The 25,564-nt window shown below is 40.1% G+C and overlaps 1 protein-coding gene across 1 annotated transcript in view; it reads left to right on the top strand.

The window, feature by feature from the left end:
- The window catches only part of Sur (Sulfonylurea receptor), a 336,340-nt gene that overhangs the window by 310,378 nt on the left and 398 nt on the right, over positions 1–25,564 (top strand). The window contains exons 21-23 of the mRNA XM_073967904.1: positions 107–234; positions 15,807–16,101; positions 25,324–25,520. Of these exons, the coding sequence (XP_073824005.1) occupies positions 107–234; positions 15,807–16,101; positions 25,324–25,520 (620 nt within the window). The remainder of the gene's footprint in view (positions 1–106; positions 235–15,806; positions 16,102–25,323; positions 25,521–25,564) is intronic.

Below are 25,564 nucleotides of genomic sequence, written 5' to 3'. Positions count from 1 at the left end.
TGGTATCACACACACATTCACTCTGGTATTGTACTGTTATTATTTATTTATCTATTTATGTGTTTTTTTTTTTAATTTTCATGTTTTTCACTCTCTTTTTTGACAGACAAACCCGTAGCAATTTCGTGGCCACAACGCGGCGATATATCTTTCGAAAATGTCAGTTTACGTTATGAAGGACAGCAAGTGGATGTTATTAGAAATTTAAATTTGAAAATACCGGCTGGCCAAAGGGTAAGTAGCGTTTCGTTTATAATGTTTAAATGCATATGCGGAAGTAGATTTAAATAAATTAATAACTTTCGGCGAGGATTTTCATTAGTTGTTGTAGCAACGCAAATATGTGCATTCATATATATATTTATTTTTCCTTTGTGTCCAGATTCAAAGATTCTGCAGCCTGGCCTGGTTGCGTCCACCAAATCTGAGTGGGTTTAGGTGGGTTTTTATTCTCCATAGACGAGCCGAAGTTAGTCTCTATAGACGAGCTGAAGCGAATCTCTATAGACGAGCTGAAGCGAATCTCTATAGACGAGCTGAAGCGAGTCTCTATCGACGAGCTGAAGGATAGTCTCTAAAGACGAGCTAAGGACAGTCTCTATAGACGAGCTAAGGACAGTCTCTATAGACGAGTTGAAAGATACTCTCTGTAGACGAGCTGAAGGATAGTCTCTGTAGACGAGCTGAAGTTAGTCTCTGTAGATGAGCTGAAGTTAGTCTCATTAAACGAGCTGAAGTTAGTCTCTATAGACGAGCCGAAGTTAGTCTCTATAGACGAGCTGAAGTTAGTCTCTATAGACGAGCTGAAGGATAGTCTCTGTAGACGAGCTGATGTTTGTCTCTATAGACGAGCTGAATTTAGTCTCTATAGACGAGCCGAAGTTAGTATCTATAGATGAGCTGGAGTTATTCTCCATAGACGAGCTGAAGTTAGTCTCTATAGACGAGCCGAAGTTAGTATCTATAGACGAGCTGAAGTTAATCTCTATAGACGAGCCGAAGTTAGTCTCTATATCCGAGCTGAAGTTAATCTCTATAGAAAGCTGAAGTTAGTCTCTTTAAATGAGCTGAAGTTAGTCTCTGTAGACGAACCGAAGTTAGTCTCTATAGACGAGCTGAAGTTAGTCTCTATAGGCGAGCTGAAGTTAGTCTCTATAGACGAGCCGAAGTTAGTCTCTTTAGATGAGCTGGAGTTATTCTCCATAGACGAGCTGAAGTTAGTCTCTATAGACGAGCCGAAGTTAGTATCTATAGACGAGCTGAAGTTAATCTCTATAGACGAGCCGAAGTTAGTCTCTATATACGAGCTGAAGTTAATCTCTATAGAGGGCTGAAGTTAGTCTCTTTAAATGAGCTGAAGTTAGTCTCTGTAGACGAGCCGAAGTTAGTCTCTATAGACGAGCTGAAGTTAGTCTCTATAGTCGAGCTGAAGTTAGTCTCTATAGACGAGCCGAAGTTAGTCTCTACAGACTCGCTAAAGGAAGTTTAAAGGGATTCTCTATAGACGAGTTGTAGGAAGTCTATAGACGAGCTGAAGGATAGTCTCTGTAGACGAGCTGAAGTTGGTCACTATAGACGAGCCGAAGTTAGTCTCTATAGACGAGCTGAAGTTAGTCTCTATAGACGAGCCGAAGTTAGTCTCCATAGATGAGCTGAAGTTAGTCTCTATAGACGAGCCGAAGTTAGTCTCTATAGATGAGCTGAAGTTAGTCTCTATAGACTAGTCGAAGTAAGTCTCTATAAACAAGCTGAAGTTAGGCTCTATAGATGAGCCGAAGCTAGTCTCTATAGACGAGCTGAAGCTAGTCTCTATAGACGAGCTGAAGAAAATCTCTATAGACGAGCTGAAGTTAGTCTCTATGGACGAGCTGAAGCAAGCCTCTATAGATGAGCTGAAGTTAGTCTCTATAGACGAGCCGAAGTTAGTCTCTATAGACGAGCTGAAGTTATGCTCTATAGATGAGACGCAGTTAGTCTCTACAGACGGAACGAAGTATTCTCTATAGTCGAGCCGAAGTTAGTCTCTATAGACATGCTGAAGTTAGTCTCTATAGACGGACCGAAGTTAGTCTCTATAGACGAACTGAAGTTAGTCTCTATAGTCGAGCCGAAGTTAGTCTCTATAGACGAACTGAAGGACAGTCTCTATAGACGAGCTGATGAACAGTCTCTACAGACGAGCTGAAGGATAGTCTCTATAGACGAGCTAAGGACAGTCTCTATAGACGAGCTAAGGACAGTCGAGCCGAAGTTAGTCTCTATAGACTAGCCGAAGTTAGTCTCTATAGACGAGCTGAAGTTAGTCTCTGTAGACGAGCTGAAGTTAGTCTCTATAGACGAGCCGAAGTTAGTCTCTATAGATGAGCTGAAGTTAGTCTCTATAGACGAGCTGATGTTAGTCTCTATAGACGAGCTGAAGTTAGTCTCTAGAGACGAGCCGAAGTTAGACAATAGACCAGCTGAAGTTAGTCTCTATAGACGAGCCGAAGTTAGTCTCTATAGACGAGGCGAAGTTAGTCTCCATAGACGAGCCGAAGTTAGTCTCTATAGACGTGCTGTAGTTATTCTCTATAGACGAGCCGAAGTTAGTCTCTATAGACGAGCTGAAGTTAGTCTCTATAGACGAGCTGAAGTTAGTCTCTGTAGACGAGCTGAAGTTAGTCTCTATAGACGAGCCGAAGTTAGTCTCTATAGATGAGCTGAACTTAGTCTCTATAGACGGGCCAAAGTTAGTCTCTATAGACGAGCTGATGTTAGTCTCTATAGACGAGCTGAAGTTAGTCTCTATAGACGAGCTGAAATTAGTCTCTATAGACGAGCTAAATTTATTCTCTATAGACGAGCCGAAGTTAGTCTCTATAGACGAGCTCAAGTTAGTCTCTATAGACGAGCCGAAGTTAGTCTCTATAGACTAACCGAAGTTAGTCTCTATAGACGAGCTGAAGTTAGTCTCTATAGACGAGCTGAAGTTAGTCTCTATAGACGAGCCGAAGTTAGGCTCTATAGCCGAAGTAAGTCTCTATAGACGTGCCGAAGTTAGTCTCTATAGACGAGCCGAAGTTAGTGTCTATAGACGAGCTGAAGTTAGTCTCTATAGACGAACCGAAGTTAGTCTCTATAGACGAGCCGAAGTTAGTCTCTATAGACGAGCTGAAGTTAGTCTCTATAGACGAGCTGAAGTTAGTCTCTATAGACGAGCTGAAGTTAGTCTCTATAGACGAGCTGAAGTTAGTGTCTATAGACGAGCTGAAGTTAGTCTCTATAGACGAGCCGAAGTTAGTCTCTATAGACTCGCTTAAGGAAGTTTCTATAGACTCGCTGAAGGGATTCTCTATATACGAATTGTAGACAGCATCTACGGACGGGAGACTCCCTTCAATCTGTAGAAATAAAACGTATCGTACGTTCCCTGTTCAAATGCAGATTATGCGTCGGGTATCGTGCTATCAGTTTGGGCCCAGCATGAATTGAAGCGTCTGCACAGTCCGTAATTGAGCTGAAACCATTGATGTTCGCCGTGACACTTGGCTTTCTTCTGCTGCGATGGATGGGTTGGTCTCATTTGAACTGCATTTGCGTCAATGGAAATGCCATCCAAGCCTACGGGATATGCTTGTTGGTCTAGAGGATTCCGTTTGCACCTTTGGACCGCTCTCAGATCATGAAGATCTCTCCTTACGTGCCTGGGTGGAAAAGCCTGTCCACAAGATTGTTTGCTGATGCAACGGTACAATCTTCGCCTCCTCACCATCGCCTGAGGCACTTTGTAGCAGTCCTCATGCCAACATTCCTGCAGTTTTGAATATTTTTCCACTGCGTAGCGCTTTATACGGGGTCACCAATGCTTCTTTGTCATCGCCAAGTGCTGTCGACCAGTGACTTGAGGGCCTTCTTTTTTACTTCTCCAACTTATATTTCGACTTAAGCATACTAGTATTCGGAATCATGACACCATCGACCAATATTCAGGGGGAGCCTCATTTCATCTTTGCAGCTGGTGAACAGTGTGAGAGTAGATTTAGCGGCGGATAATTTCATATTCCTCATATAGAAGAACTATTGATTTACGTAGATATGTATTTATCTTATCATATATGTATGTCATCGACTATAAGATCCGACACAAAGATCATCTTATCATCTACATACATTACAGTTGTGTTCCTTTACTTACCTGAGGTTACCATTTTTAACCTGCAAGCGTTCCTTACCCCCAAAAAGTGGTAAAACTGCCTTTCTCTTCTACCACAGGCTACCAGACAAATTTCTTCAGGTAAAAAATGGTAGAACTGATTTTTAGACATTTGTTTGACGATTATTTGACAATGAAGAAAAAAATGAACACAAACAGAAGAAAAAGGCGAACGCTGACAGAACAAAAAACTGTGAAATAAAAGAAAATTAAATTTTTTATGTTTCCTTTTGACATTGCTATCAGATCTACAATTTTTTGTTCCTTTACTTTTCTGGTAAAACTGTTCATGATAGAGCAATTTTGAGCAATTTGGACAGTTTTCTCTTTTACCACTTTTACTATTAAAAAAGTAAAGGAACAAAGCTTATGATCTTTATGCCGTAGGGAAAGAGTGGCATTTCAGTAAGGTAGATGTTCACACGGCCTTGGGGAACTGTATGTTTCACAGAAAGAGTTTTTGGACTTATTTTTTAAATCGACTGGCGCCCAACGTTTCAAATACGGTTGGAAGGAAGTCTTCTCTATGGCCTCGAACAGCTTGCCATGATTGACCATATCAAAGGCCTTCGATAGGTCAAGAGCCACAACGACCGTCCGGGGAGTAGTGCCTCTTGAATATCCTCTAGTGCCGAAAGAAGGGGATCGGCAGGTATGATTCGCCTCTGTTGGCATTCTTGCCTGGCTTTAGTATCGGGACCACCATATAGGGTTCAAATACTCAACTCCGGTTTGTTCCCGTTACCTAATCATTACCACTGAGATTCCATTTGGGACCAACGCCTTAGTTAATTTCGCGTTTTGGACATCTGGAACACAGCGTACCGTAAATTGTGATGGTAACTTCTCCGCTGAGACGGCTCTTATACAGCGTAGAACACTCCATTTCTCCTTATTACTCTGGGGGTACTCTTTAAATGTCCGGCTAAAATAATAAGGTCACCTTTTCGGATCAGTCACTGTTACTTTTTCATAAACGAACAGTTCTATCAGTCTTATTTACCGGATTTGAGAGTGATTTACCATTTCCCACGTTGTTGACTTCGAGAGTTTTGTAACTCTTGGGTCTTCAGGGTCATCACGATCATTTGCTTATCTTGTCGCCTCTGTGGAAAAATGTGGTCTAAATCAGGGTATTCGACCAGCAGGTATGTAACGAGCGGTGAGAACTGTGGTGATGTCTCGGAAAATTATCTCAGCTACCCGAGCACCTGAGGGACTGGGTAGCTGTCTGAAGCAGTGTTTGATTAATTCTTGCCAATCAGCTTTTCTTTGGTTCAGAGAGTACGACGGTCAGCCGGAAGGTGTGTTAAAGGAGACGATGATAGGAAGATGCTCTGAGCTAAGCGATATGACAAGTTGGCCGGACGCGTCGTGTATCATACAGGATATACAGTAATGATTTCCTAGTTGGAGCGTCTTGTTTCATAGTACAAAATGTGGATTTCTAAATTTGCTCGGCCGGCGCTGTAAACCTCTTGTCATTCCTTCGGACGGAATGCTCAAACTCATGATGAGCGGTTATTGCTAGTACAAAACGGTTATTGCTATCCAAAAGGGAGCGAATATCAGGTATATAAAGTAAGGCATAGCTATTTATCGACGGTATGCACATATTATGCACCTCTATCTCGACAGCTTCTCACGTTATTGCTACCTCGTTACATTTTACATATGTGTTCACAAGAGTCAAGCTCAAGCGACATAGATATGTACTGGACAGAGTTGTGTATAAGGAAGACAAGTTCTCTTCATCCGTTTCTTGAACGCAAGCTGCAGAAGAGCTTTTTATCTGGATCCCGTCGACTATGGTGTTTCTTCAAATCATTAAGCCTACAATATCCCTGACTTTGTTGCGTAGACCGTTGCAATTGAATGGCAAGAATTACTCATTCTCGGGGCGCTGAAACGCTGCATTCGAGGATTCTTTCTAAAAAAAACAATAAAGAATGGAAAACAAAAAAGAAAAAATGGAAAATATGTAATTAATATTATTTGTATACATGGAGTTGGATATGGGCAGCCGGAGAAACTACACTACCTCAGTTGGTTTTAAGCAGCGATAGGCACCATATACATACATATTTCTATTGCATACTTTTGGGGGTGTCATTGTATAAGTGCATTTTCAATTAGTTAAATTTTGTGTGAGGAGAGAGAAACGTTTACTGAGCGCACGTGTGCGCCTCTTGCCTAACGCTGTGTTTGAGCATAAATCTAAATGATGTTGGGTCAGATGGAAAATTGGCTAAATGCGAAGTATCGTGAGGTCCTTGGAGACAGGTAGGTTTCCTGATTAGGGTACCGAGAGCAGTACGTTCTTATAGGAAGTAAGAGCATTGCTATACTATTCGAAATTGCAAAAGAATGTGGATTAAGGTATTTATTGCTATACTATTTCATGACTTTGGAGGCCGCCTGTTGATGCACGATTTTTATCAAGTTCAAAATCGAAAATCGGTATCTTCAGGACAGCACAAAAGTCCTTAGAAACGCGTTTGGCTGGTACGACACATGAAGCTCGTTTATACATCCTGCGTCTATTTGCATACATATGTATGTCACCACAAATCCCCGAGGGCAGAAGGGAAACTTCTCTCATATTATTTAGTGCACCACGACTCATATTAGCGTTCCGTACGACACCACTTGGGGAAAAGTTTTACATGGCTAAAATACTTAGGAAATGTGATGATGCTTAGCCTGAGAATAGAACCCGGACTTTAAACATGCAAGGTCCATTGCATCACGGTGGCACACAACGGCACCCTATCAGATATCTGAAATCAGCAACTGAGTAATTGATAACTCTTGAACTCTAGTCAGGTATCCCAAGCCTGTTACACCAAGTTTCCTTCACATAAGCCATGAGATGCGATCTGGACCAAGGTCTTTGGATGGTTTGGATTTAGAGACAACCGAAACAACTTCTCCGGGATGTTAAGGAAATACACGTTACAAATCTATTTTGAGATTGAATTTCGGATAACAGCTCGCTTGGCCATTTCTTAGGAAGGTCCATAGCCTTTAGGAAAGGATGAGGAGGAGGCGATGGAGATGTTAGTGTATATATCTTATATACATATAATAAGGGCGAGATGTTCTTTACAGTGATACGGTTTGGAATAGGGTCTGAATGTTATACAACCTTTGTTTGGCAGGATATAACAGGGAGGAGCGATGGACTGAACATGAAAATGTGCGGAGAGCTGGGACATATGACATTAATTCTTGTAGAGAAGTCCTCAAAGATGATAGAGAAGTCTAATATACCTAATTGGTTCATAATAGTCGTGCGTGGATCGTTTGATGTTAGGAATCCAGCGTTGAAGCACTGAGGAGCGTTGAAGTCGCCAAGAAGAATTTTGTTATCTAATGATAAATGTGCGATCTTCAGCATTGTTCAAATCTCTATACCAGCTAAGTGTTTTAAAATATAGCAATTAGGATGTTATTGTCAAGCATGAAATGTATGATCCGAAGAAACTTATTTCTAAACCCATTGCAATGTAATTGCATGATTTGAAATAAGTTACCTATATCACCAACATGCGATGACTGGAATTGCTAAGATGGTGGTCATAAATGCGATATCTGGATTGCAAATTATGAACTGTTAAAACATTCCCATGACAATCGAATCTTTGCTCTGGAAAAACACGAGTTCAACTCCGCAATGTATTGTCAACTCAGTGAAAGCTGTATCAACGAAGCCTTTTGTAGGGTTGTTATCACATATTCTAGATAATAAACCTGGTAACTTATGCACGGCTATAGCCCTTGGCTACTGTAGTTTAGTAACTGATACAAACTTTTTTGTTGCTAGCTGTGGATTTTTGTCACAAAAGTTAACCGCAAATTAACATATTTATTTGTAAACTCCTAATTAAAAAAGTAGCGAACAAAACTAAACTTATCAATTTCAAGCCAACAAATAATATCCTTTAAAAATAGTAAATATGAATACAGCAAAACATCATTGTTTGATTAAGCAAACTAAGTTATAATACATCAGTTTTTTTGTTTTATATTCCTGCCGGGTTTTTTCCAATATGCCAGAAGCCATTTCAATACTTTTTTGTTAGTTTATGCTTTGTCTACTATCATAATAAATATTAAATTTTTCGCGTATTTTTTGTAAATATTTGCCAACAACTATCCGATGATTACACTAACTATTTTGTTATTTTGCTGCCGCTTTTTGTTATAAAACCAATCAACAAAAATTGTAATTTGTAATATTTAACTTTATTCTGCAGGTTTTTGTGTTGCGTTTTTTTATTATTGTATTGGTTTTGGCCTAAAGTAAATTAACTACAAAGCGTTGATAGGTAGACATGACTAGTTATGTGTATGTTGTTGATGATATGGACAGTAATAAAATATTACAAACAAAAGTATTTGTTATAAATATCTCTAACAAACTGTCAGTTTATAAATAAAAAAAAAAAAAACAAAGTTCCGTGTTAGATATATCCAGCGGAGTTAATATTTTGCAGAAGTAAAAATACTGAATGGAAACAATTTTGCAAATTAATTTTTGTGTTGACTTTTTGTTTATCACAACAATATCATCACTCACATTTTTGAAAATTTTTGGCCACAGTTGCACTGAAACGTACTGAAACGTATTAAAATGAATTACTTTAGATTTATGTACTTTTTGCTATAGCCACAATGCATGTACATATTTAAATATTTAAAAATATTGAGCAATCCATGAAGCTGAGGTTCATAATATGTGGCCGCTGCATTGTAAGAGGGAATACGAATAAACAATATTTATTATGGAAATAGTGAACATTGATCGAAGAATTTTTTTTTTTGCATTAAATTGCATTAATTATTAACCAAAAGCCCATCAACTTGAGATAGGTTTTAGATATGTTAGGAACGTTAAATCCATCTTTGCAGTATAAGCAGGTCAGAGGCGAAATTTCAGAAAAAAATTGTATTGTTTAAAGAACAAATTTGAAATTGGAAGTAACTTGACATCGTCACCATAAATGCCTAAAAACGTAACTCCAAAAATTCAAAACTAGTTTTTTTTTTTGATTGAATCTATCTACATGCTCTTGCAAAATTTCAAGATTCTACATTCAAAAACAACAATCCCATTCAAGATATTGTATTTCGGAAAATGAGATAACATTGCAGATGTTGTTCTAATGACGGATCCCAAAACGAAGCGTTCCCTCGGTTTTGGTTTCATTAATTGTTCCCATGTTTGCAAGAAATCCGTTTCAGATAATTTAAAGTCGAGTCCGTCTGCCTGGCTGGCTGGTTAGAGGGAACGATAACTCTGGAACAGATCAACCGATTGGGTCCAAACTACCTGTAATTTTACGCTTGAGATTCCCAGTGGTCAAAACACCTTTAAAGTAAAAATTCTCGACAGAGGTCCATTTTTTGGTATAGCCCCACATCACGATACCTGCCGATTTTCGGTATTTTCTGGATTTTTTTTTTTGAGTTTCCCAGTGGTCGCTGAGTTTGTCCATACTTTGCACATCGTAAAATTTCTACCAGACATAGATGAGGTTCCCGATTTTCGGTATTCTGAGGATTGTAGCAAACTAACAACCTGTAATTTTACGTTTGAGATTCCCAGTGGTCAAAACACTTTTAAAGAAAAAATTATCGATAGAGATTCATTTTTTGGAATAGCCCCATATCACGATATCTCCCGATTTTCGGTATTATGAGGTTCCCAATGGTCGCAAAACATCTACACAACAATTTTTCAACATAAGTAAATTTTGTGGTGTTTTCAGGAATTTAGCTATATTTGTTGACCGAACTATCTGTAATTTCCAATATAAAATGTCAACTTAGGTGCTATAACACATCCAATCTCTACAAATAATATGAACAACACTTGGAAGTTTCCGGTTAAAATTTTTAGGAAGACTATAGTTTCGATCCTCGCCACAGGATATTCTCCATCGAATTTATTTTACAATAATTACTTACCTAGCTGGCCCATTACAGAACATTTGTTTCATAGACCGAACTAAGAAACGATCTCCAATTCCCTCTGTTTAGTGCCTCGTTTTCTGGAATACCGCGCCTTGTCATCTCTTCATCCACCTGTTTGCGTCATTCTTTGGCTGCCAATTCTACGTCCACCGCCATGTGGCTCGAATTTATACGCCCTTTTAGCGGGTTCATCATCGCTCATTCTTATTATATGGCCTAGCCAACGCAATCGCTGCATCTAAATACGTTCAACTATATTGATGTCGTTTTATAGCTGATACAGCTCGTGGTTCATGCGACGTCGATATTCACCGTTCACGCAGATTGGTCCGTAGATCTTTCGAAGAATTTTTCTCTCAAGCACGCCAAGCATTGCCTTATCTGCTTGCGCAAGTACACAGGCTTCGGAACCATACATCAGCACGGGTAGTATTAGTAAAGCGTTATTTTCTTGACGAGTTGTGGCATAGTTTTTAAAGTGCTTACTTAAGCCAAAATAGCATCTGTTGGCCAATACCATTGTTCTTTTTATTTCACAACTGATGTCGTTTATTGTGTTTACGGCGGTGCCGAGGTATACGAAGTCGTTTACTACCACAAAATTATAGGAACCAACTTCAACAGTTGGGCCGAGCTCAATGGACGTATTGCGCGTCGACACCATCAACTTGGCCTTCTCGCCGTCTACCGCCAGACCCACCTTAGCAGATTCTCCTTCGACTTTCATATCATCAGCATAAGTAAGTAACATGTGGCTATTGGTGTAGATTGTGCCACTTCCTTTGACGTTTGCCTCTCGCATAACCTTTTCTATCAGGATGTTGAAAAGATCACACGAAAGGCTGTCTCCTTGCCTCTTTTGGTACAAAACTCTTCATTGAGGTTCTTTCCTATTTTAAATGAAGATCTTGTGTCAGTTAGAGTCATTTTACAAAGCCCAATGAGCTTTGCGGGGATACCAAATTCAGACGTGGCTTGGAATACCTTTGAACGTAGCGGGCTGTCCAAGGCTGCTTTATAATCGACAAAAAGTTGGTGTCAATCTGCATCTCTTGGGTCTTCTCCAGGATTTGCCGCATGGTAAATATCTGATCATTGGTGGACTTGCCAGGTTAAAAGTATGGTCCAATTATTTCGTTGGCCATGGGCTTTAGTCGTTCGCACAATATCCCTGACACTATCTTGTAGGCGATAGGGAGAAGACTTATGCCCCTATAGTTGGAGCATAAAGTCTTATCTCCTTTCTTATGGACGAGACACAGGATGCTCAGGTTCCAATCGTCGGGTACGCGTTCTTCCTGCCAGATGCAGCTAACTAGCTGATGCATACACCTTATCAGCGTGTCGGTTTTAAACAGCTTGGCTGGTAGGCCATCAGCTTCTGCTGCCTTATTATTCTTCAGCCGGTTTATTGCTGTCTTTACCTCATCTTGGCCGGGTGGTATACATTCAATACCATCTTCTGGGATTGTATCTGTGGTATCTTCGTCGACTTCGCTACTATTGGATACCAATAGTTTGGAAAAATGCTCTTTCCATATCCTTAGCACACTATCTGTATCAGTTACCAGATTACCTTGCTGGTCTCTACAGGAGGATGAGCCAGTTCCAAAGCCATCAGTTTGATGTTTCACTCTTTGTTAGAATTTTCGGACTTCATTCTGTCTCCTGTACATCTCGATTTGTTCACACTCCTTTTCCTTCGGAAAATACGTTTCTCCTGTCTCCTTTTCTCCCGATACCTATCCGGTGCCCTACGTGTTGCTACTGATTGTAAAGTAGCCCTATATGCTTCATTTTTCTCTTCGGTAGCAGCACGACACTCCTGGTCATACCATGGATTCCTTGGTGGAAGTCTCTGGTATCCAAGTACTGATTTTGCGACTCTTTGCATGGAATGGGCAATGTTTTGCCATTGTCCTGATATGTTATCGGGACGAGGAGTGCTTTGATTAAGCAGTTGGGCCAGTTGAGTGGAATATGCTGTGGCTATCTGTTGTGATTGCAACTTACCGATGTTCAACTTCCGTGTTGTGTCTGTTCGCACTTTGTTTGCTACGTTTAATCTGGTACGCACCTTTGCTGCAACAAGGTAGTGGTCCGAGTCTATGTTTGCACCTCGGAGCGATCGTACATGCAACACGCTTGATGCATGTTTTCCGTCTATCACAACGTGATCAATTTGATTTCTTGTTCTTTGATCTGGCGAAAGCCAGGTGCCCTTATGAATATCGAGATGTTTAAATCTGGTACTGCTAACTACCATGTTTCTTGCAGCGGCAAAGTCTATCAGCCTCATACCATTGTCAGATGTTTCACTGTGGAGACTGAATTTCCCGACTGTTGGGCCAAAGATATTCTCCTTTCCAATTTTGGCATTAAAATCGCCTAGAATGATTTTAATGTCATGGGCAGGGCAACGGTCATAAGTTTCTTCTAAGCGCTCGCAAAATATATTTTTGGTCTGTTCGTCCTTGTCTTCAGTGGGAGCATGAGCGCAAATAAAGCTGATGTTCAAGATTTTTGCTTTTAATCGAATTGCAGCGAGTCTTTCATTCACTGGGGTGAAGCTGGAGACCAGATGTTTTAACCTCCGACCAAATACAAATCCGCAACCAAACTCATGCTTTGTGTCATGGCAGCTATAATACAGTGCGTCACATTTAGGTGTTGTTGTGTCGCCTTTCCCGTTCCATCGTATTTTCTGTATGGTACTTTTCAAGTACATCTGCCAATGCGTAAACTACACCTTCTCTATAAAGAGTGCGAACATTCCAGGTGCAGATTCGCCTGGTCCTTAAAACGTTTGCGGGGTTCGTCAACTTTAGAGGGTTTTGTTTTTCTTTTCTTTCGTTTTTTATACCCTCCACCATAGTATGGAGGGTATATTAAGTTTGTCATTCTGTTTGTAACACATCGAACTAATCATTTGCGACCCTATAAAGTATATATACTTTTGATCAGGATAAAATTCTAAGACGATCTAGCCATGTCCGTCTGTCCGTCTGTCTGTCCGTCTGTCCGTCTGTTGTAATCACTCTAGCGTCCGCAATAATTGAGATAGAGTGCTGAAATTTTGCACCCGAGGGTCTTTTTACCATAGGCAGGTCAAGTTCGAAGATGGGCTATATCGGTCCACTTTTTGGTGTAGCCCCCATATAACGGTACCTCCGGATTTGAGGTATTTTGACGTTCTTCGTCACATTTGCAGATCGAATTAGCTATAATTTGGCACTTAGGGTTCCCAGTGATCAACAAACTTATATCCCAAAGGATATGGGCATAGGTCCATGTTTTGGTATAGTCCAAATATAACGGTATCTCCCGATTTTCGGTATTTTGAGAATTTTAGCCACAATTTTTAACCGAACTATCTGCAATTTGCCATTTGAGGTTCTCAGTGGTCATGAAATATCTCCACCAAGCATCGTCAACATAGGTCCATGTTTTGGTATAGCCCCCCATATAACGGTACCTCCCAATTTTCGGTATTTTGAGAATTTTAGCTACAGTTTTTAACCGAAATAGCTGTAATTTGACATTTGAAGTTCTCAGTGGTCATAAAACATATCCAACGAAACATCGTCAACATAGGTCCATGTTTTGGTATAGCCCCCATATAACGGTATCTCCCGATTTTCGGTATTTTGAGAATTTTAGCTGCAATTTTTAACCGAACTAGCTGTAATGATCGGTATTTTGAGAATTTTAGCTACAATTTTGTCTATTCAAAAATAATCGCCAATATAGGTCCATGTTTTGGTATATCCCCCCATATAACTGTACCTCCCGATTTTCGGGAATTTTCAGTGGTCACGAAATTTCTTCACTAAAATTCGTCAACATGGGTCCATTTTTGAGGGTCTACATTGTTTTGATGAAACTACCCTCAATTTGACTCTTGAAGTTCCCTGCAGCTATAAAACTTTTCCGCCAAAAAATTTAAAGATAGGTTGACTCTTTGATATAGCCCCGTAGGTGGTACCTTTCACCTAGCTGAACAAATTTTTTTAGATTAGATCAGATAACACTGTGCAACAAAATGGAGGTGAAAGTCTGGGGCACGGAAAATTCCTCTTGGGGAAGAAAGGCCTTGGTGAGTATATTATGAACCCCGAAGGACAGATCCGCCGTGAGTCGAACTTCCGCGTTATGGCGTGATGAAATTTTTGTTAGAGACCCTGTGGGCCATCAGGAATTAGCGTTATATCTTTGTTCACTGTTGCTTAAGTGCTCTACAAAAACAACAAACAAAGATATAATGCTAATTCATGATGGCTTACAGGGTCTCTTGCAAAAACTTCATCACGCCATAATGCGGAAGTTCGAATCACGGCGCATCTGTCCTTTGGGGTTTTTAATACACACACCAAGGGCTTTTACCTCCAAAAGGAATTATCTCTGTCCCAACATTTGTGTTCACAGTGTATTTTAAGCTATAGTGGGAGGCAGTAAGAGTCTAACCATTGTCGAAAAGTTGTTCCACCTAAAATTGTAAAAGGACCCTAATTATTCCATTTTAATTAAGACTATTTTATGGTGGAGGGTATAAAAAGTTTGGCCCGGCCGAACTTAACGACTTTTTACTTGTTCATAGTAGGCTGTTTTTTCTAGGGGAGGGTTACTAACTCGACGCCCAAACCCAAGTTTTTAACGTTCTCATGGGTGGACGCGCGGCACATGTTAGCTCACTACCTTTAACGGGTGTCAAAGGCAGTTCCCCAGGTGACACCACGGGGAGGTCAGTGTCCACTTGAGATGAAAGAGGGACCAAAATAAATCCTGGGCTTTGCCATATTAAAGCCGGTCAGGACCGTACCTTGGTATCTTCCATCCCCTACATCACCCCTGAAATCACTACCAATTAACCTTAATTGACAGACGACTCTAAGTCAATGTCACTAAACAATATTAATATTTATGTATTCTCTAAAAAACGTAATTTCTATTGCTATGTAAAATTTCAAAATTAAATAATAAAGAATACTACTACTACTAAAAGTCCCAATTTATCAGGTTCTGGACCAACATTTTTTGACATTATTTAAGTATGTAATTATAAATAAATATGTTGCCCCTAACCTCAATCTAAGAAAAAATTATTAAAAAATATTTTTGTATAAAAAGAGGGGTTAAATGGTTGTAAATTCCATTTTAGTGCTTGCTACCTTGAAAAATGGTCATTGATATCCTCTCTAGGCGCAATATTGAGGTGTTAATGCTGAAAATCCCTCATAATAGAAATAAATCAAGTCTTTTACTACCTAATATCTTATCCCTTTCCACCTTTTTCATTTGATTGAAACCTAAACTTATGACGGCAGTTGTAATAACTTTACCATAATTCCCAATATCCTCCCGTAATACATTTTAAATCTTCTCAATATTTAGAGAAATAACTTTAAGCTTAAATTACTACCTTCACTGACCTTTCTATCCTCTATACAAGCCTCTCAAAGGGCAATCCATTTTAATTGTCATTTTTTCTCATCCATTATTCTTATTTGTTTTTTTTTTTTTTTTGTTTTATTCGTTGCTACCACTTGTTTGCTTTAGTGTGTTTGTACGTTTGTGGTGGTTTGTGTTAATTCGTTTTCTTTCTCTTCATGTTTTGTTTCGTTTTTTTTTTTTGCAGATTGGCATTTGTGGTCGTACCGGCAGTGGTAAATCATCATTGGCCCTTTCACTATTCGGTGTTTTACAGGTGAGCCGGGGTTGTATACGCATCGATGACAATGATATCTCGCACATACACCCGGATGAGGTACGTACACGATTATCGATAATCCCACAGGATGTTCATTTGTTCAATATGACAATACGAGAGAATCTTGACCCGTCTGGTTACTATTCGGATTTGGAGCTATGGAATTGCCTTGAATTGGCACAACTGAAGGGCTTTGTCAATAGTAAAATGCCACAGGGATTAGGTATGTATAAATGTTGTTTGTCTGTATGTCATGAAATCCTAACAGTTTTTCAAATCTAAGTGTATGAACATGTGTATGTATGTGTGGGGGATATCCATATACTAGTACATAGTTCGTTGGATCCTTTAGTTTTTTTGTTAGATTTCATGCAATTTGAATTTTCAAGTGAACTTGCTGTGGGCTGTATAAAGGATTTAAAAGGGTGGCATACACAGTCCCTCTGACATTGGCCATCCATGAAGTGTTTGCCACAGCCTGGACTATCGATGAGTCGTCAAGTTCCACCAGCCTGAGTTTAGTTGGCATCACAACATTCATTGACATGTCAAGTGAGCCTTTAGAGCTTTTCCCCCTTTTTTCTAATATCCTCTTAAAGTTTCAGAGGTTTAGCGTACATAATTGTACTAGATAAGCGGTTTTTAGTAATAAGCATTGGAGAATATTGCTTTTTATTAAATAAAAAATTAACAATAATATGATCCACCGAAAACAATTATCGATAAGTGTGTAGGTAGGGAAAGTTTTGGTTCTAACTATTAAACGCTGTTAGAAGTGAACCTCTGCTCAACGATATGTTATAACTATATCTCTAAGTATAAATCACACATACAAGGAGGAGGCATACCTGTGTGTGACCAAAGGCATATCTACGAAATAAGCAGTCACCCAAAGTTCAGCGGATGAGGGGCGCTGCAATTCCTGTATCGACTAGACGAGACAGACAGTTACTCATAACAACGACGCAGCCTTTGTTTACCCTTAGTGGCCGACAGTGTTCTGATTCCCACCACATGTCGTTTTTCTGTATATGGAGCAGCATATTCCGGGATGCAGACTCCGAATACAACTATAATGAATGAGGCACTAATAAAAGCACATAATTCATAGCGATTTTACGGCAAATTAGAACCTACCGGCTCCGAATTATTTTGGTCCGTGCCAGAACGGAGGAAAGCCCAGGACAAATTTGTATGTGCTATGTTTGTCACGTCCGCATCCGCCGACTCTAGCTTCGGTGAGATACAATAGATGTCGGGAGTGGGTGCATCTCAAGGTTTGTTCTGGACTCGTCCATGCGAGGGACTACGACTATGTTGCTGAATGCTTCGTGAAAACAGCCCCCGGTTAGTCGTCGCCATCTGATTTAGCGACTCCCATGCAGTCCCTCCAACAGCAACAGCAGACGCAGCACTTAACACCAGCCATTGTTGTTTCAATACCTGAAAATTCATCTTTTTGGCAATTTAATTTGCAGTAGACTCCGAGGTAAGATCGAGGAAAAGTGGATTTCATGAGTCGAAAGAATATCATGGTAATGCAATGCAGGAAACCAAATTCAACAACAACTGCAGCTTACAGCGTACTAAGGAAGGATCGCACCAGAACTAGAGGTGGGGGACTAGCTTTCCTATTGCACCACTTCCTATTGCAATGTATGGGGGTAGCAGTCAGGTGTGGAACTGTTGCTGAACGTATACATCCCGCCGATAAATAGCTGTACTCCCAACATTAGCCCGCTTTTGGAACGTCATAATCGTCTGGTCTTGGGGAACTTTGATGCTCTTCATAAATTGTGGCATTCGGTCCTCACAAACGATCAGAGGAGTTAGTGCTAGCTGAGAAGATTGATAGCTCCACGTTTTGCATGGTCAATGAGGACGCCTCTACCATAATTAGTGGAGAGTGTGACAGTTCGCAGGACAAAACCATCGTGTCACCTGAGCTGATAAATGACGTCAGCTGGCCGCCAGTCGTTTCTCTTGGTTCAGACTATCTCCATATACGTAATTGCCCCCATCAGAAGACGGCACGATTTTATCACCTCTGAATGGGAATCATGGGAAAGCAAATTGGTCGCGTTTCAGAGAATTCACTAATCTGCCCAACACTTCCCATGTTCAGGTAATAGAAAGGACGTTCCGAGGCATCATCAATTCTGCAGCCGCTGGCCATATACCTGCTGGTCGAATATCCGAAGTGAGACCAAACTTCCCAGCAAACGCGACGGAACAAGCAAATGAGCGTGATGAGCTTCATCGTGGCAAACCCAGTGACCCCAGAGTTAATGGGCATAATGGAACAAGTGGTTGAATCACCTGAATAGTTGCAACATTGTGGCCGGAAGAAGTGAATTGTGGGCAAGGGTTAAGTAAATCTCGAACCCTGAAAAGAAAGGAGATGGGACGTCAGTCACTTTGGCGACGTTACGCTGACTAATCCAAAGAGGTGCCCAAGTTATTTCAATCGACAGTTTGTCGAGCACCCGGGGAGTGGCAGGGCGAAGAGAAGAGCACTTCGTCGCACTAAATCTCTTCCTGCCTAGGATGAACCACAACCATTTAGAGCATATGATGTTGCGAATGTCATCAGGAATGCTTAATCATCCAAAGCGTTAGGCCCTGATAGAATCTGCATCGTAGTTATGTGCCAGGAGTCGAGTATCTCACTAAAGTTCTCAATCTGTCGCTAGCCACCCCACATCGTTACCGAAGTCTGGAAATGGACAGTGTGGTCTCACTACTGAAGACGGCCAAGGATACCAGCAACGGTACATCGTCCACAACGAATTCGTTTTTGTCGCCCGTAGCAAAGATCCTTGATGATTTACTCCTCCTCAGCGTCACAAATAGCTATGCAGTTCCCTATCATCATCATGGTTTCCGAAAGCAGCACAGCACGACAACAGCTCCACACATATTAGTAGAGGACTCAACCTGAGCAAGCCTTGTGGTGGTGCTTGACTTATCAAAAACTTTCAAGCACTCCACACTGTTTGAGGACATCGAGCACACAACCCTCCGGCCAAGTTTGAAACGTTTTCAATTATATGTATGATCGCCAGTCGTACGACGGTCAGGAAAAAGAAGTCCTATCCCCGTAAAGTGAAACAGGGAGTTCCCCAAGGTGGGGTGATATCTCCGGACCTGTTAAGCTTCTACCTCTCCTGCATTCCAATGGCATGCTTTCGTGCTCGGGTGTTACCGTGAGAGCTATCGTAATCACCGTATGGTGCACCCAGGCATGTCAGGATGGATCTTAATGATCTAGAAAGAGAGGCGCAGTTTTACAAGAGAGAACCCCTAAATCAACAAGCTCAACTACGCTTGGGATGGCGAAGCTGTCTGAATTCCGATAGGGCAAGGATCGATGACGCCGTGCAAAACATCTACCCAGAATGCGGCACAGGCCTGCACGATACACTGCATCTTTTCAACGGCCCTGCCAAACCTACTAAACTAACTCCAGTAGATCTGTGGTAACATTCCTTCCAAACAGCCACATTCCTAAAACTATAGATAGACTCAGAGAAAGATATAGCAGAAAATTAATAAAATTGATGGCGAACAAATTTGTAGTACATTTTGACCTGATACGATTATATTTTATAGGATATGGGACAAAAAGACCCCTTTAATGACCGTCTGAGTATAAACAAGTAAGAAAAGCGTTAAATTCGGTCGGACCGAACTTTTTATACCCTCCACCACAAATTTCAGCCATTTCAGTGGATTAATGTGACCACAACCTTCAAAATATCGAAATTCGGAAGGTACCGTTCTATGGGGGCTATATGATGGCGTGGACCTATACCGACAAATTTCTGGGGGAAAGTTTTATACGCCTAAAGAAGACTAAATACCAAATTTCAGCCATCTCGGTGTGATAATGAGGCTAAAACGTTCAAAATATCGAAAATCGGGAGATATTGTATTATGGGGGCTATATCAACACGTGGACCTATATAAACATTTTATGGTAGAAATGTTTCTTAACCTATAGAAACACAAAATACAAAGTTACAACCGATTCTTTGGTTAAGTGGGTCTAATATATTCAAAATATATTAAAATGACGCGTACTTTATAAGGGGCCTTATGTGGGGGCTATACCAAAACGTGAACCTATATAACCTAACTTTGGTAGGAATGTTTTCTGGCCTCTGAAGACACAAAATACCAAATTACAACCAATTCTGTGGTCAAATGGGTCTAATACATTCAAAATATATTAAAATGACGCGTACTTTATATGGGGCCTTATATGGGGGCTATACCAAAACGTGGAGCTATATAACCCAACTTTGGTAGGAATATTTTTTTGGCCTCTGGAGACACAAAGTACCAAATTACAATCAATTCGGTGGTAAAATGGGCCAAATATCTTAAATATTCCTTAAAACGACGACGCGTCACGCGTCATTTTGTATGGGGGCTATACGAAAGCGTGGACCTACATAGCCCGTTTTCAATACCAAAAGTCCTACGTAAATATAAAATATTTTCCCAAAATTTCATCAACCTACGTCAATCCGTTCGGACGCTAGAGTGATTTCCACAGACGGACAGACGGACAGACAGACAGACAGACGGACAGACGGACGGACATGGCTATATCGATGTAGAATTGCACGCTGATCAAGAATATATATACTTTGCGGGGTCTGCAATGCTTATTTCGAGTAGTTACAAACGTAGTGACAAACTTAATATACCCCCATCCTATGGTGGAGGGTATAAAAAAATATGAAAAATGAAATCAGCGACCCAAAAAAACATAAGAATCCAAGGTTAGGTCTAAATCCATTCATTTTTAGAGTTTTGGCCAGGCTTTTCGTAAAATTGGCCACTGCGCATTCTTGAGATATCGTGATAGATGTAAGTGCCAAATTACAGATGTGAAGAAGTAAGCCGCGAAAAATATCTTGAGGCGTATCGGTTAAAATAACAACGCCATGTGTTAGTTATTTCCATAAGATTTCAAACGATTCCCACTTTGCAGTAATCGGTTCAGTAGAACACGCTTTTAAATCTGGCCTTTCGGGTCAAATAACCGGCGAATCAGATCCGCCGTCCATCAAAATTATACATTTCCGTAATGAGCGCAACAGCCCTACCTTTTGACAGAAATTCAAAAAATCGAAGAGTTTTCGTTGGGGTCGTTCCCGTTGGGCTTTCGATTACACATGTGGGTTTTGCCATAAAATGGCTCTAAAGTGGAATAACCCTGCTAAACACGCTCCGATTTTGTTGACATTTTTTTCTTCAAAGAAACATATATTTTTTGGGGGCCAGATCCGGTTACTCCGCTTATTTTAGCCGTTTTACCTGAATATGTGCCCATTTCATATAAAATATCTGTTTTTTTAGAACCGCTTTATCTCAAGAATGGTTCCTTCTAGGGGAAAATTATAAAGATCAAACATGTACATAATTGTTCTGTCTACAATATTTGATCAAGCCACTTTTTGATTAGGTCCACTGTTTTCAAGAAAAAATCCGAAAACCTAAAAAATCCCTAAATGTAGAAATAACTACTTTTGCACACATGGGATTGATGGGGCTCTTAGGACATTGCTTCTAATGGCAAACCGTAGTTCTCCACCAAAATTCAGCTTTGTGGCGATTTTTGATGTTTCAATGTCTATCTTGACTGGACTATAACGTACAAACATAATAAAAAACAACTTTTACAACAACAAGAAGAAATTGGGTGTAATGTTCAATAGGGTTTCTGACTCGTCCGCGCAAGCTTCAGGTGTTTGCGAAAAATCATAAGTAGGAACAAACAAGCCTTCTTATTTCTGACTTTTTATAAAGCAATAGGCCTATCTATGGTAAACTATGCGGCGCCAGTATGGTTTGTAATTGTTTACGCTACGCTGAGGACTGTAACTATGTGCCTCCTCATCACATCAGTGGACCATCTTTATAAGGAGCAATGAACGGAAACAAACAAAACGATTCCCGTACCAATCACACAAAGCCACAAACTTTTCAGCTTCTCTGAATCGTTTCATTCTCACAACCAAAACAAAAACACAAACTTTTCAATGTAAAAAGATGGAAACCGTACGATTGCGGAAATGTAACTTCGGTTATGCTTTGCCGAGTTGTTTCATTCACCACCGAAATAAGAAGTATTTTTGGGAAACGTTTGCCGTGCGTATTGTCAATGACACACTCAGACACACACATGTGATTGCTTAACAACCCTATAAGATAGCATTAGCATACCACAGGGAATTTTATCAACCACCAATCAGCATACCACAGTGAATTTTATCAACCACCAAACGTTTTTGATTTATTTACATGGGTTTAGTACTATTCCGTTTTCTATTTGCTCTTGTGGAGTTGAGTACTTTTCGCTTTTCGTTTTGTTCGCACTCACGAATATAAACAAAACTAAACAGTTCCTATGGAAAATACGAAACGAAACGATTGGAAATGTTATTTAAAGTATTTTTACGTACTCTGATAAGGAGGCTAAAATTTTACCGGTGCATCAAACCAACAAAATGTTGTCGATGCAGTACCTGCTGCTGGGTGTTATCGCGGTGGCCATACATGTCAAAAGCTTGTGGAAAGGGTTTCGCCACCCAGGCACGTCAGGAGAGATCTTCATGATCCAGAGAGATAGAGAGGTCGAAAGGTAGAAACAAGAACCTTTAAACCTCTGGATCAACGAGCCTATCATGGAGACTTGGATAGAATTTACACTGATGCAGTTGCACAGGCTGTTTGAAGGTATAGTGTGAATGCCCTCCTCAGCGGTTTTCCCCTTTTGATGCTCCAATCGGCACGATTCATCATTATATATTATGGGTTGTTGAATCTACTAAGGCTCAGGAATAACGGGCTGTTGGATCTGCTACAGTAAACTGCAACAGTTTATGGATTATTCAATCTGCTAATGCTTAATTAGAACTGCAATAATGATATGAAGATGGCGTCGAAGTAGTCATTTTGATTTACAATCTCCTAGGAATGTATTTTATTATAAACTTTATTAAATTGTCAGTTCCATGTTGAAACGCGGGCCACATGCTCCTTTGCATCTGTGGTTTGGTTTTCGTGTAGCGAGGTCATGCGGCAACGGCGGGAGAAACGTTCACCATGTGGGGATTGAAGATCCCGTTTCTCAATCCCACGGTACATCTTCTTTAAAATAAATGCATATAAATACATTCAAAGGCTTGGCCCTGCGATCTGCTTCGACCCTTAGGAAGACCCAAAGCATTTAACAGCATAAATTTTATACCCTGCACCATGGTATGGAGGGTATATTAAGGGTTATCCCTAGTTGTGCTGGCCAAAAAAAACTCAATTTTCATATTTTTTTTCTGAGAAAACTACCAATATTTTTTGGTAAATATTTTAAACCTATTTTTTGCTCGAAAACGAATGAGCCGAGCTCGAAAACGAATGAGCCGATCTTCATATATTTTGTTGCTGTCTCTTAAAGCGAGACAGAATTTTCAAAAATCTATTTTAACAGAAATAGTGACCTGTAAGATTCACAATTTCGATTTTAACGAAAAATTGGACCGATTTTTGCCCAAAAATAGGCCAAAAAAAATTAAAAAATCTGTCTCGCTTAAAGGCAAAAAATGTATTTTTGGTAAAATTATAAGAAGTCATCTATTCCTGGTCCATACAGGAGCTCTTCCGCCGACGATGCACTTGTAAAATAGAAATTTGGTGTTGCCTTCGCAACATTCTTCCTTCACGAGTGCACTCGGCCGCAAGTCTCTCTGCCAATGCATTTTCGATTTTTTAGCATATTCGTGTACGTTTTGTCCACAGCTCACTCCGATCGAGCTAAAATAAAATAACAATGATTTTGTACCTTCGTTAAAAAGACGCAATGTGCTCCACTTGAAAGGGTTTTGGGGCAAATTTTCCAAATAAGTTGATTGAAGCTTTCGTTGCTATTTTGCTTGAAGGCGCCGACGCATGTTTTGAGTAAAGACTCTTTACTTAGATCGCATATATTTCTAATAGCATCCAAAACATGTGAGCCCCTTGATATAAACACCACGAGTCTTCACCGGTTGGACATGTCTCGTGACGTGGACTTGTATCGCTTGAACTGTAATGATCAAATGTCGCCCATATTGCCTCATGCATATCGTGAATTGAATTCGAATGGCGTCGAATTGCAAGTCCATAGTAGACTGTGAGCTTGTCAATCAATTTTCCTGTCAATATTCCTTTGCCTCCAAGCTTTTTGTTACTTTTTACTAAACTTGGAAGCCGGGACCCCATACGCTTTTGGACGTGTCCGATACATTCCTTCTTTATGACTTCTACCTCGCCATGTGGATTAGAATTTTATAGAATTCATTTCAGGGAATTCCCTACAGGTAGCCATTGTGAGGTACATTAAAATTATGCAAAAAATAAAGTACGCCTAAACAAACAAACCACTACGGGTTCTCCACTTTGAAAGGTCATATCTCAGCCAATGCTCCTATCGGCTTGACATTTTTTGCGGCACACTCTATACTACCTGTACTTCAAAATAAGCCAATGCTTTTTTTTAAATTTTTAAATTAACAAGTAGGGATAACCCCTTAAGTTTGTTTTTTAGAACGCTATCATTTTGCACCCGAGTGTATTTTTTCCATAAGCAGGTCAAGTTCGAAGATGGACTGCATCGGCCCACGTTTTGGTAACAGTACCTACCTACCGATTTTCGGCAATGTAAGATTTTAGCTGCATTTTTTGTCCGAACTAGGTGTAATCTGAAAATTTCTCCATCAAAAATTGTGAATATAGGTCCATGTTTTGGTATATGCCCCATATAACGGTACCTCTTGAGTATTTTGAGGATTTTAGCTACAATTTTAAGCCGAAATTTTTGTAACTTGACATTTGAAGTTCCCAGTGGTCACAAAACTTCTCCCCTAAAACTTGCCAACATAGATCCCCGTTTTGGTATAGTCTCCGTGCAGAGTTACTTCCCGATTTTAGGAGTGTTGAGGAGTTTAGCTACATTTGTTGACCGAACTATGTCTAATTTGTCATTTGAGGTTCCTGGCGCCCACAACTCCACTCCAACAAAAATTGTCAACATAGGTCCATGTTTCGGTATAGCCCACATTTAACAGTACCTCCCGATTTCCGGTATTTTGAGGATTTTAGGCGCAAATGTTTAACCGAACTAGCTATAATTTGTCATGGGATGTTCCCAGTGTTCGCAAAACTTCTACACCAAAAATTGTCATATAAAACCATGGTTTGGAATAGCCCCCATCGGAAGCTACCGTCCGATTTTTGCTACAGTTTTTGACTTAACTGACTGTAATTTCACATATGGGGAACCTCAGTGGTCACAAAACTTTTCACCAAAAATGTGTATTAACCCCTTTACTTCATTTTAAAATATTGGACAAATACACACACACACTAAAATATCTAATTCCTTGTTCTTTTTCAGATACTGAGATCATGGATGGTGGCATAAATTTAAGCGTTGGTCATCGTCAGCTGTTCTGTTTGGCTCGTGCCATTTTACGTGGCTCCGTGTGTTTGGTATTAGATGAAGCGACAAGTTCATTGGATTCCACCACCGAAAAGTCATTATTAGCAGCAGCTCATAAAGCTTTTCAGGGAAGGACAATAATAACAATTGCGGTATGTTAAAGGTCAAAATTTTTCAAAAATGCATGAATACAAAA

The sequence above is a fragment of the Musca autumnalis genome, unplaced genomic scaffold, assembly GCF_047663935.1.
Source record: "Musca autumnalis isolate F117 unplaced genomic scaffold, ASM4766393v1 scaffold_2, whole genome shotgun sequence".
Lineage (NCBI taxonomy): Eukaryota > Metazoa > Arthropoda > Insecta > Diptera > Muscidae > Musca > Musca autumnalis.
Note: the sequence above shows the minus strand (reverse complement) of the source record. Positions and strands in the feature narration are given on the sequence as shown.